The 14,167-nt window shown below is 39.4% G+C and overlaps 1 protein-coding gene across 2 annotated transcripts in view; it reads left to right on the top strand.

Annotated features, from left to right (window-relative positions):
- LOC113526158 (ras-related protein Rap-2a) overlaps window positions 1-6,380 on the top strand; it is a 14,525-nt gene extending 8,145 nt beyond the window's left edge. The window contains exons 2-3 of one of the 2 annotated variants that reach the window (XM_053233998.1): window positions 2,058-2,244; window positions 5,557-6,380. In XM_053233998.1, coding sequence (XP_053089973.1) covers window positions 2,058-2,244; window positions 5,557-5,679 — 310 coding nt within the window. In that variant the 3' untranslated portion in view covers window positions 5,680-6,380. Of the gene's footprint in view, window positions 1-2,057; window positions 3,451-5,556 lie in introns of those variants that run through there. The other variant, XM_026912979.3, reaches the window with a different exon arrangement.
- Window positions 6,381-14,167: the final 7,787 nt, after the last annotated feature.

Here is a 14,167-nt window from a genome sequence, read left to right as displayed (position 1 = left end):
TCAGTGAGCTAAAATTCCTCATGAATTGTCTGGCAAAAAAAAAAAAAAATGCTTAACATTATTACAAAACTTTCCTGCTCTGCTGTTTTATCATTAAAATGGAAATGAGATGCATCCATAGAGACTCATCTGCTAACATCCCATATTCACAACATTATGCTGAGGCTGCTTCTGCATTACTCTCAGACAGGAAATGACCAAGATAAAGAGAATGCAGTCCACAAAAAACGACGCTCATGTTTTAACAGTGCCATGACGTTACCCACTTCCCTACAGTGATCAGGTTTGCGGGTGCTGAGCTCAGTGATGGAGACTCCGATCCCAGCTCCTCTTTATTACATACAGACCTGCCCAGCACAGTACCACACCATAGTGTGTGTTTGTGCTTTTCACAGCATAGTGCATGACTTAATGGCATCAATATTTCATACAGTAAAGCCAGAGCCTAATGAGAGAAGAAAAGTCCATTCTGTTGTCATGCTGTATGTTCTGTTTGACAAGAGGCTGAAGGAGACAGAGTGAGGCGTTAACACACTGGTGTTCTGTGCATTTGAAAGGAGTCTTCCATTAAAGCAGACTATTAAACCCCCAGTCATTTCTCTTATGATTACAACATCCAAGAGCATAAATGCTATAGCCCTGCTGATTCCTCATTCTCTCTGCATCACTGTGGCTGAGTTAAAGGCAGAAAGCTTGCTTTTTTGTTATGATATACATGCCCGGCTTTGCCTTTGTATAATGTACAGATATCTGTCCAGGCATCTGGCTGCTATTCAACATATGCAGCATTTCGTTTTCCTCTTTGGTGCAGTTTATTTAGGCAGATGAGGCATGCAGCAATCACACTTGGGTACAGACCAAAACAACCGGGTCCCTGAGCTGAGCATCTGAACAAGTTGGCCTCGGTCTGGTTCCCATTAAACTTTAGTGTGATTCAATTCTGGTGCGAAAGTGATTCGATTCTGAATCAACCCAACTGCGCATCATATATATATATTTTTATATATATTTTTATATATATATATATATATATATATATATATATATATATATATATATATATATATATATATATATATATATATAATTTTTTTTTTTGCGTTGTAGATACGAGCTGCTAAACTGAGCTGTGAGGGGCAGTTTTTGTGATTTCCACACGCGCTTGGTAAAGCTTTGTTTATCTTTTTCAGTTGTCATATTTCTGACTAATGAATGAAAGATTTGTACAAGTATATTTTAAGCTGTATGTGTCCCTCAGCCCCCTTTTTTCTTTTTTGCTTTGTTTAATTATGTGCAGTGTGAAAACAAACCAAACACACTGAAGGTATTTCCCTGATTCTGACCTGGCAAACAGATGAATAGGTGTGAACACTTCTTTAAAGCCATTACAGTCATCCTTAGATTCAATTACGGTGATGTGCCACCAATTATTTGGTGTCTTCCTACATGTTCTTGTGTTTGTGTATTGTTGTTTTTATGGTTGACAGGTTGTTATTTGTGATACAAAGCAATACAACACAAAGGATTGTGGGTAACAGTCACTGAGGGAAATGGCTTCATATGTCACCATCGTTCAGATTGCTCAGCTCCGCTGTGTTTGTGCGTATGTGTGTGGGTGTGGCTGATTTAATTATTGTTTTTAACTACTAAAGAAATCACAAAAAGGGTTTGAATACTTTTTGTAACATTTATTGAAGTTCTCCTCTAAAAAAAACTGCTCTCTGTGGAGCTACACGCTCTTTTTAAAAAAAAAAAAAAAACATCCAACCAATCAAGATATGAGGGCGTCTTTAATTTTGTTTCAGTCATGTTGTCCATCAATTCAAGAAGCTCACCTTTTTCTCTAGCATTCATTCAAAAACTAGACTGCACACTCATATCTTTGGAGTGGCTTCATTAGTTTTAATTTCGAGTTTCAATACATGTAGCTTCAGCTAGCATCCACGGTCATCACTGAATGTAACTGTCTTGATTATTTTGTTCTGAACATTACTAGTCATTAAAAGGTTTAAGAGATAAGGCTTGAATGAGTCTGACTTTTTTTTCCCCCTCCGCAGGTATGAGAAGGTGCCGGTGATCCTGGTGGGCAATAAGGTGGATCTGGAGAGTGAGCGGGAGGTGTCGGTGAGCGAGGGTCAGGCTCTGGCTGAGGAATGGGGCTGCCCCTTTATCGAGACCTCAGCCAAGAGCAAGACCATGGTGGATGAACTGTTCGCCGAAATCGTCCGACAGATGGACTATGCAGCGCAGCCAGACAAAGACGATCCCTGCTGCTCTTCCTGCAATATACAATAACCCTCCGGCACGAGGGCTCGCGCAAACACACACGCACACCACACACTGCACATACATGCACAAACATGCAGGCACAGTCATATACATTTACAAAATACACATAAATTTCAATAGATGTTCTTTCTGGTGCATCAGTTTTCTCATAGTGTAATTCATTCTGGCGTATATATGTCTGAATGAGGATTTTTTTTCGTCACTTTACCTGACTGACTCACAGAGAAGTGCACTGGCCTTATGAGTGAGTGCCCTGTTTCCTGATGGAGTTTAGTGTACACTACTCCTGAGGTTTGTTAACACTATTTAACCATTGTTTTGTTTTGTTTTTGTTTGTTTTCCTGTTGACTTGACCCATTTTTATTGAAGATGTGTTTCTAATCATGTAACTTAGACAGAGCTCTTATAGCCGAGGGATCGACCTCCACAACCTCAACCATTAAACTTTAATAAAAGAATGATTAGAGGTAGAAAAAAGATGAAACACACGCTCCAACACTACCAAAAAAATACATTTCAAACACCTCCTTTCCCCCTTTGCTCTCAGTTGTTCTGAAGGATAGAATTGTAGACGATTCTGTATGGGTTTTTTTTTTTCTTGAACATCAGTGTGATGTTGTGTATCAGTTGTGTGTTCTCTTTCTGAGAGATGATGACAGGACTCTGACCACAGAAAACCCAGGCCTCTTTCAGTTTCTGTGGAGTTTTCATCATCCAGCATTTGAATTTTGCTCCTGAGTTAGGTTAAACATTCTTCACATGGTGCCATCAAACTCCACTCTAGTGCTAGCGTTTCACAAAAAGGTGCACAGGGAGAAAACCAATTTCAAACAGCAATGAAAATCATTGATGATGATGATGGTGATGATGATGATGATGATGCCAGTAGTCTAAATACAAATATGGACATTGCCACTTCCACTCCGGCTCCTTCTTCCTGTGGGCATGTGGACTGTGTGCATGGCCAGAAAACTGAAGAGCCTGAAGCAGATTTAAAGAGTTTGAGCCAAAACGATGATCACTCCGGTCAGACCAGAGCAGCGAGGTGCTGTGTATTCATTGTTGATTTTATATTTTTTTATGTGAACATTTACTCTCTCCTTCCTGAATGAATGGTGACACTCTTTCATTTGGCACCTCAATAAAGTGTGTTCAACACATCGTCCTTGATAACGCTCCTTTAATAAAAGTTATGACTATAGGGAAAGTAATTTTAGGAAAAACACATTTGTCATGTACAAGCTGCCCTGCTTTTATTTAAATGATAGTAAGATGTGTGGTGTGTTAATCTGTACATGTGGGAGTGTGAAAATACATTATTATCATGATCAGATGATGCCGGTGTGTGTATGTGGGCATGTTTATACATCTTGGTGGGGACTAAATGTCTGACAGATTTGACCTTGTTTGGACTTTTGTCTGGTCCACAGGAGGAAAACTTCTTTTTACAAAAATTGCGACCTTTATTTAAAAAAAAAAAAAAAGTTTTGGTTACTGAGGTTAAGGCTAGGATTAAATTTTGTGTGTGTGTGTGTGTGTGTATTTAGTGTTACTTTTTAGGGTGACATTTTCATAAGAGAAGAATACATGTAAATGTATGTGAGCTGTTCACAAATGGTGATTATCCAGTATTGCAGTTTTTGTGTATGGGGGTTTCTTTCTTTCTTTATTTTTACACGTGCACAAAAAACAGATTAACACTTTTAGTTGTTGGATTCAGGTTCAAATTCAAATCTCCTGGCTCAAGCAGTTGTGGCACTAACCCTGATAGCTAACAGAAAACCCCAATAAAAATTGAGTGTGTGTTAGTTAGTCCAAAAGAGCTCTGGTTGTAAAATATATGCCCCATTTAGCATTTTTACACTAACAGTAACAGTTCCGCTGTGCCACAGATGGTGAGAGTGATGGAGGGTGAAAGAGAGATGTTGATTGAGGGGAATATTATGTTTCCCCATGTTTCCTCTTCTGAGACACTAGTGTTAATAGATTTGAATGTGGCGTGTGTGAACTCATGTATAGTGATATGGCTATAAATGCTTTGGGTATAGTCCCATGGATTATTACTCACACACAGGACATTTACATATGTTTGGATATATGTCCTTTGTATTAGGACATAAGAAGGTGTAGGTTAAAGACCACATCCGTAAAAAACTGATGACGTTTTGTAGCATTTGACCTTGCTACAGCCATGTGAAGATTGTTTTGACATCATCATAACCAGGTCAAGGTTATGGCAAGGTCAAATGTCTTTAGTAGCTTCCTTCCTGTTTGAGGTATATTTTAATGGTATTTGAGGCATACAAATTAGTAACAAGAACGACTAGACTTGTTGGCTAGACTAGTGGAAGGCAGAGACAAGTAGAACTCGATGACCGCTGACCCCACTGTTGTCAAGTTGTACTTGTTTATTTATATTGTTTTTTTGTTTTTTTTGCCAAAATTATTAAACAAAGATCGAAATGCAAAAATAAATCAAACTATTGAATCCAAATCTAGAAGTAGATGTTGAAAAATACGAATTAAATCTGTGCCTGAAATCCATCCTTTGTGTCTTAAAAAAAAAAAAGATTCACCTTAAATGTCTATTGGTCAACTGGAATTTTAAGCAGCAAGTCCTCTCAGTGTTGGCACAGTGGAGCAGCGGGTGACAATGCTGTCTCGGTTCAAACCTGAGCTCTGTTTACTAGCGGTGTGGAGTTTAGCATGTTCTCCCCATGTCTGTGTGGGTTTCTTTGGGGTTCTACAGTATTTTCCCACCTCAAAACAATGCCAGTTCCCCCTTTGGTGTGATTGAGTGTATGACAGGATCCTATCTACGGTATATTCCCACAACATGCCCAGTGTTCCTGGCATAGGCCCCAGATCTACCATGACCCTGACCAGGATAAAGCGTTCACTGAAGATGAACAAATGAGGTCCTTTTAGTAAGTCCTTGTTTGTCAATTCTCTGAAGAATAGTCTATATCATAGCTGGCAGCTGTAAACCTCATGATTTTGAAATTAGATAATGAAATGATCCCATACTGGACGGATTTGTTATCTAGCATCATGGTCAGTACAGGATTTTAGCTACAGTATTCTTGTACACGCTGTTTGTGTGAGTGCTTGTGTGTACCGTAAATGTAAACTATACTCACAGGACTGGAAATGATGCCTGCTTGTTAAAGGTCTGAGAACATGTCACTTCAAATTCCAGTTGAACTACAGACTTTTGAAGTGTACACCTTCTACAGAGATGTACCCATGAATAATAAAATAAATCAGAAGCAAAAGTACATGGGCAAAAAGGGTAAAAAAAAAAAAAAAAAAAAAAAACATGGAACTTCTATGGTTGGCTTATTTGTGAGTTTTGGGCCACAGGCTGTCGAGTGCGATGTAAATTATTGAGAATAGACAGTCATCAATGTCCTGTTCACTGGTGAAATTATTGTGGCCATCTTTATTTTCATGATTAATGACTATGTCCATGTATAGAGATGCATGATGATACACTATAAGTTGTATAGGATGTCTTTATATGCTGTAGCATTAAGATTTCCCTTCACTGGAGCTAAGGGGCCCATACATATGTTCCAGCATGACAATGCCCCTGTGCACAAAGTGAGCTCCATGAAGACATGGTTTGTCAAGGTTGTGGCCTTGACAAACCTGCACAGAGCCCTGACCTCAACGCCACTGAACACCTTTGGGATGAACTGGAACTCTGACTGCTCCTCAGACCTCCTCACCCAACATCAGTGCCTGATCTCACTAATGCTCTTGTTGCTGAATGAGCACATATCCCTACAGCCACGCTCCAAAATCTAGTGGAAAGCCTTCCCAGAAGAGTGAAGCAAGGGCAAGCAATTATAACAGCGAAGGGGGAAATCTGGAATGGGATGATCAAAAATCACATGTGGGTGATTGTCAGGTGTCCATAAACCTTTGGCCATATAGTGTACATTATTCGATGTGGTAGATATTATGAATTCTCAGAATTATTTTCATTTTCACCACATTTTATCAATTCCAAGCATTTTATGAAAGGGTTATGATTATCCGACTTAATCCTCAACATCAAATAGAACACATTTGTTTTGTTTATCTTGCCAAGTTGTAGTGTTGCCTTTCCATTTTTTTTTTTTTTTTTTTTTTTTTTTTTTTTTTGCATTGACAAAGCTAGCAGCCTTCAGAACATCATGGCTTTCAACCACAGTGACTTTTCTGAGTCGAGCCTTTTTATGTCCAACGTCCAACGTCTAAACACAACATTGGTTTCTGTTTGTTCCAACCCATTCATTTAGCAAAAAACATGGTCAGTGCTGTGGTGTGTTTTCACTCAATGCAACTACAAGCATTGAACAGTTAAAACCAGGGTTCAGCCAACTGTCACAATATTTATGCAAGCTTAAAATATGAGGTCAGGACACAAAATTGTTATAGGCCTGCATAAACACGTCAGCCTACACCAAAAATACCCGAAAATGAAAGGTCAGATTTTTGACATGTGCTTTTTCCATCTTTTTTTTTTTTTCCCCAAACTGCAAAAACAACACTCTTGAATTTGCTGTCTCAGTGCAATGTGGAGTGTAGCCTAATTTTTTCCCCAAACTTTTAGAGCTATGCATCTGGGGATATTTTCACATATTTGACTGTGCCACAGAAAGCTGTCTTTAGTCCACAGGCAGTGTGCTCGATTTGTTCAGGGAAGCTTCTGTCACATTGGTGCAGTGTCTGGTAAATGTGTGCTGATGTGTTCACATGGGGTTGCTGCAGGCATTTTAAGTTTGCGTGTTCTGTGTGTGGTGTGGTGAAGATGCACATCCTGAAACTGGAAAAGCACTTTAGGCTTCTGAGCAGGAGAAAAGGAGTTTAGTGCAGACAAGTCCAACTGTGTACACAGCCAAACATGAAAACAAAAAAATATTATTAATAAATAAAATAATTATTTTAATAAAACTCAGTAGGGTTTTAGAATGCAGAATGGTCACAGCTACAGGGTTCCCCAGTTCAAACCTGAGCTTGGGTTACTATCTGTATAGTTTTGCATGTTCTTCCTGTGTCCATCTGGGTTTCCTCTGTTTCCTCCCATTGTCCAAAAAAAAAGATAAAGATAGGTGAATTTGGCTACACTAAATTGCACCAAGTGTGAATTTGTGCATACGTGATGCCCTGTAATGGACAGACATCCTGTCCAGGGTGTATTCCTGCATTGAGTGTTGCTGGCATAGACCTGGGATCAACCATGACCCTGACCAGGATAAAGCTCTTACTAGAGATGAACAAATGAATAAAAATGATTTTGTTATGTGGCACTGCATTACGCTCTTATGAAATCACAACCTCTGCACTATTTCTAATGTGAGATTGAGTCGCAACTGTCAGTCTCTGGTTGGTCTCTCCCTCCCGACCTCCTGCATAGAGAGAGCTGCTTTCAACGAAAGCCTTACATAAGGTAGCGATAGCAGCAGTCAGATGTTCTCTGATGCGTGGGAAGACAGGAGATGCTGGGTGAGATCTCGGGAGAACTAGCAGTCTGGAGTCTGCATTCATGTTTTAGTCATGGTTTACCTGTGTGTCCATGTAGGTGTGTGTGTTTATGTGAGAATCTCAGCACTGTGCTCGTGGGCACTGGGCTCATGGGTCTGAATTATCTACCTTTGTTGTCTTTGTGGATTTGTGTGTGTGTGTGTACAGAGGTCTATCAGTATGAAATCTTAAGGCCGAGGCATTATCATTAAATAGTAATGCTACCCAGTTGTTTGTGGATTCATAGGACAGGTCTGATATGTGTGTTGTTCCATACAGTTTATTCCCACTAGATTTCTGCTCAGGAGCACACAGAGCTACAACAGCATCACTGCAGAGAGAGATGAAGGGAGGAGGTGCACGGCTTCAGAGAATGAAAGAGATAGAGGACAATAAGAGAGGTGTGAAGCATGCAAGTGGCAGAAGATGGAGAGACATTTAAAGAAGATGTTTAGAAAACACAAACAGCCTCCATATTAACCATCCAGATTTGCAGATGTTTGTCAGAGACAGCATATGGGAGCATCCATGGGATAGCATTTAGAAAACACATTTGTACTCTGGGAGTGTGTTGGGACTCTTCATAGAACAGCACAGGAAGTTCAGGCTCTCAGTGGGAATCTTTCTTTATATGGCTTAATGTGCAGTGTTGAATAATGCCGCTGAAGAATGTGCTACGGCTTTATTCAATTTGCAGACCGCAGCAGATAAAGTCAAGAATTATACTGTGCTTGCACCGATTTCCACATGGGCCCAACCCATCATTCCTGACTGCTATTAGAGCATGGCACTGAGCTTGGGGAATTTGTTGGCCATGTGCAGTATTTGCCAGTGACTTACAGGTGTCACTGGCTCCTGGTGTGTTTGTGTTTGCTACACCTCCTGAAAACTCCTACTTTTCAAATCCATTTTATTACAGAAAAGAAAACCAAACAAACAAAAGAGATGGAATTAAAAGGACCAGAAAAGTCACATTTGATTTACTCTGTAATCTCTGTTCTACTTGATTTCCTTAGGGCTTAACTTGAGGAAGAATGTGAGGGGATGCCATCTTCTCAAGTTAAAAAAAAGACAAACAAATATATACCATTGTACTCACTGTCTCATATTCTATTTCTTTAAATTAATATCTATGAGAATGTGTAGACACATTCCCTTATACATACCAAGCATATTTATACAGTAAAATTAACTTTGTAATTTTATTTAATATGAATTTGCCTTGTCCGCAGAACATTTATATAAAAATGTAATTTATTCTTAATTATATTAACTGCAATAAATTAATGTAATAACCCATAGCCAAAAAAAAAAAAAAAAATCAACTTGGGGAAGTATGTCCAAAGTACCCAATTCGGAAAGCCATGATCCTGGCAACCCTAACTTTCATTTCACTTGTGAGATTACACACCCAGTTGCTTTAGCTCTTTCTGACCATGTTAGAGCTAAAGCAAGCAAATAAGCAAGCTGCCTGCACTTAACATGAGGTTATGTAGAAATATAGAAATGCATATTGGTAAAGTGAAGCAGAGCACACTATAGCTCAGCATTTTCCTGTGCGTTTTTTTGTGTTTTTTTTTCAGTGTGCTTGTAGTTTGAACCCATCATCCCCCTTTAAAACTGTTCATAATTTGACCACATTAACGTCTTAATCTTTGTATAATGCAGTAAGTGAAAGAGTGGTCTTGTGCTGAGGACTTAAATAGGATCGATCCATAATAGAATCAATGCACATCTGCACTATCCACACTGACGCTGCTGCTGATGTGTGTGTGTGTGTGAGTGTGAGAGGTGGATGATTCGTTTCAGCATTAGTGCAGGTAGTGGTTCTCTCCTGCAGTTAGAAATGGTGTTTTTCCTCCTCTTATTCTCCACTGTCAGCTTGTTTTTTAGAGAACAGGACGCTAGTCAATAGAGTGAAAGTGCTGATGGGAATCTCTGCATTACCAGTGCCACTATAATTCTACATCTCAAACCAGACTCACTGCTACCATCCATGCTAAGCTTTCTCCTAGCCTGTGTCACCTTCTCAGTTCTCGTGGTGGTGAAGATGTGCAATATGAGTCATGTCTCATGTGTGCGTAGAAGATGAGCTCCTGCTTGAGCATTTTCTCAGGCTGGAAAGTCACAGGGCAGGAAATGGTTCCCCTGCAATGATTTTCAACGAATACCAGCATCACATTCAAAGCCACATACAAAACCACTTGTCAAATTGCTTTAGGGTCATACGTGTAGTCCTGGACTGATGTTAATGCATAATGCATACTGTTCTCCAAAGACAATCATCCATAACACTAAAAAGAGCATGTGACCTTGACAAGCAATCAGACACAGCCTGTAATCTATAACACATAAGCTTATTTGAGTGCATGTGTGCTTTTGTGTGCCTACAGTGTCTCATAACCTTTACCTCAGCATTCATAGCCCCTAAGAATGTGTGTGTGTGTGTGTGTGTGTGTGTGTGTACACTCATCACAGAAGCTTTTCCTCTTAGGGAAACGAGAAAGCAGGTGGGCGGCTGGAATGAAGAAATGAAGAGAAGAACAGAGCTGCATCTTTTATCCCTCATCCCTCTGCCCAACATAGGCATGAGTGGGTGGTGTGGAGGCACCACAGCCAGTTTACACCCCCCCTTTCTCTCACTTACACACACACACACATTACAAGAAACTCTGATTATCTTCTGATTATACAGACTACCAATTTCTACACTCAATTTCTACACTACACATTATTGCTCATATAAGTTTGTGCAAATGCAAAAGTGTCCATTCAAATACCAGCTACACAAAACAAATGTCTAATAAAGATGATTTATTCCAGTGCTTTTGTTAAGAACTGTGTAGTAATGAGTCATTAAAATGTACTTTTTCACCCCTTCTACTGAGTGGATTTGGCTATTTGAGGTGCACCCTTTGCTGACACAGGTGTTACATTGTGCACTCAGTTGTGTAATCTCTGTAGAAAAAAAACACAGCAGTAGAAAGGGAAGCTCTGGAGAGCTTAGTCAACTTCGAAATGGCACCATCATAGGATGCCACCTTTCCAACAGCGCAATATATCAGATTTCCGCACTGCTACAGCTGCACGGGTCAAGTAAGTGACGTTATTGTAAAGTGGAAATGTCTAGGAGCGACAACAGCTGGCCACACAAACCCACAGGAGGAGACCACAGAGTGCTGGAAAGCTTAGTGTGTAAAATTCTTCTGGCTTTACTTCAACTTCCAGAGGAGCTAAACAACGTGGGTTTTCATGGTTGAACAGCCACAGACAAGCCTAAGATCACATGTGCAGGCTCAAGCACTGGCCATTAGACTACTGAGCAGTGGAAATGTGTGGAACATTTCAGAACACAGAAATAAGGGCATTTCAGAAGTTTGTATCAGGGATTAACACTAAAACAGAGATTTTAAAGCTCTCACTGTTATTCATATACCTGGTATAAAATGAAAAGTATGCAAGTACATTGTTATAAAGTAGTTTTCCCCAAAAAATTGGATGTGGATTTAGATCCCTAGTGAACAAGCCAGAGGTGACAGTGTCAAGGAAAAACTCCCTGAGACCACATGAGGAAGAAACATTGTAAGGAACCACACTAAAAAGGGAACTCATTCTTTTCTGGGTGACACCAGGTAGTGGGATTACAAATCATAAATCATTATATAATTTCAATTGTTCACCAAAGTAGAAAAAAGATCCCCTGTATCTCCCTGTCTCTTTACAATCATAATCATGGAAATCCCTGTAAGAGTAAAGCTATACTCTGTTGGTATATTATTATGGACTAATTCCCTCAAGATGCCTAAATAGATGAAAATTGTTATTGCACCATTACACGATTGCTTTTACATAAATTGGGAATTAAATCCATTGTACTAATTCAAGAAGTTGCTTTCTGTCAATGCTTGCATCTTGTTTTGTCTATGAATTGAAAAGCAGAAACTTTCAGCCTTGAGCTTGAGAACAAATGTGGCCTGCTGACCCTTTGTTGCTCTAAAATCAGAGAGTATAACTTCAATTCGTTCTGAAGGCAATTTCATTTCAATTTGTGAGAAGTGGCGATGATGAGAGTGAACATTCAATCATCACTCTTCCACACTCCAGTGAACTGTGCTCAGGTGCAAGCCTACATACTGTCACTCAAATCAAAATGGTTTCCTGCTGGAAAAGGTCCATGATGCCAGTTTCCATTACCAAGATGCCAAGTGAGTTGTTTCCAGATGTCACTGTAAAACCTCCAGCAACAATAGTCAATAACAGCCGCCAGCTGATTTGTTCCCTCAAGCCTCCCAGAGTACTTTAGTGATGTGTTAAGTTTTGAAGTTCTTCTATTTGCTGAACTGGTGTCACTTGAATTTAATTCTTATAATATATCATGCTACTGACTGTCTTGTGGAGTGGAGCTACTTAAATGACATTGTGGGTCTGTTTTGTCCTCTGTGTCTGGATACTCATTCTTCACGTAATTGTTTGGCATCCTCTGCTGTGGGGTGGTAGGAAGTGCAGCTGCTTTTTCACTACAGCTCTCACTAGTGGACACCTACAGTCTTAAAGAACCTTTATTGTGAGCCACTATTAATATTACAGCAATAGTTGCTCTTGAATGTTGGCAGTGCATGCAGTAAAACTTTAATGTGTTTTCCCATGTGCTGTTATTTAAACTGCAGTTAGACTTTATTTCGCTTAAACTCCACATAACCCATCATATTAAATCAGAATTATTGGATGTTCTCCCTGTGTATGTGTCTGAGTATATATGATTACCTGAGGTTCTGAATCAAAGCCTCAGTGTATAATAGGTGAAGGTACTAAGAAAAAAGAAACAGAAAGTTATGAGTTTGATCAACTGTAACTTACGATTCTACATCAAAATTAATAAAGAGCAATGAAAGAAACACTTCAATCAGTAAAAGCAAAACATAACAAAGGCACTTTTTGCTGTAAAATGGTTTTTACATATAAATAAATATATAAAGGGGAAAGGAACAACCAGCCACCCACTGAGTCTAGTTTTCCAGACTCAGTGCATAAACAGGACATGGACACTGTCCGAAAATAAAACCGTTTTGGGAAGGATTTCAAAGACCAAATCAACCACATTTTAGGTCTTTGTTTAAAAGCATGGTGGCATATCATACTTTTAATATTTATAAAAAAAAACGTGGAACTAATATTATTCTCTCTGCAGTGCTAATTCCATTCACTATTCACTGAGATTTCAATTTCCATTCATTCATTCATGTTCAGTAACAGCTTTATCTTGGTCAGGGTCATGGATGATCCAGAGTCTATCCCAGGAATACTGGGTACCCGGTGAAAATACACTCTGAATTGGCTACCAGTCCATCACAGAGCACCATTCACACACACTCACCCATGCACATTAATGAAAAGAGGTTCTCCCCTTTCCCCTCAGCCAACCCCATCCACTCTGCTAGGTAGTCGTATAGTTGCCTTGATACCTTGGTAGATATGACGTGTCCTGTACCAGCATCTTAGACTGCATTTCGATAGCTACAAAGGTCCCGGTAAAAAACAAAAGGTTAAGACGCACTCCAAGGTAGAGGTGTGTGTGGGACTGGGACTCATACTAATTCTCGAAAAAAAAAAATCATTTACATCACTCTATACCAGATTAAAGTGGTTACTAAAGATGAATGAATGAAAGTTGACAACGAAGCTTCACTCAGAGCTGTGCGAGTGCCATAAACTCTCTCATGTTAATGAACCTAGCATTTCTGTGTCCCACAAACTTCATATTTGCTGGCTCCTGCTTGCATGAGGGTTAAAAACTGCTCACTCAGGTGACTTTTTACTGGGTAACACAGGATTGCCGTCCCCATGCACGTCTGTACTTTGAAGACAGCATATACGTATGTCATAACTTTGCCAAGAAATGGACATACTAATGGCTACTAACCCTGATGGATCAGTTAGGCTAGGTGGAATAATAATTATTACAATATAATTAGTAATTAAAGATAACATGGCAAAATTTTATGACTACACCAACCTTTTTTTTGACAAATGAAATATGAAGACAAGACAATTATATATAACTTTCATTTGTAAACTGCTCTCTCTCCTCCACAGTGCCAGTGTATTCCAGCACCACAGGGTCATATATAGATAGAAGATATGAAATATGTAGGACAATGATGAATACTTGTACAATATATTGAAAAATCAACCAGATGGAGGAATCTCAGCATGTACAATTCTATGCAAACAGATTCAGGCATGACTAGATGCCTTTCTGCATGAGTAGAGAGAATTTGCCATGGTTTGGACACATTGCAAGTATATATCCTTTGGGTTGCCCTGTATGAAAAGGTTCATGGATGAGCAGCTCTACTTTAGCTGGATA

The sequence above is a fragment of the Pangasianodon hypophthalmus genome, chromosome 5, assembly GCF_027358585.1.
Source record: "Pangasianodon hypophthalmus isolate fPanHyp1 chromosome 5, fPanHyp1.pri, whole genome shotgun sequence".
In the NCBI taxonomy this organism is placed as follows: domain Eukaryota; kingdom Metazoa; phylum Chordata; class Actinopteri; order Siluriformes; family Pangasiidae; genus Pangasianodon; species Pangasianodon hypophthalmus.
This window is presented reverse-complemented; position numbering and strand designations above follow the sequence as displayed.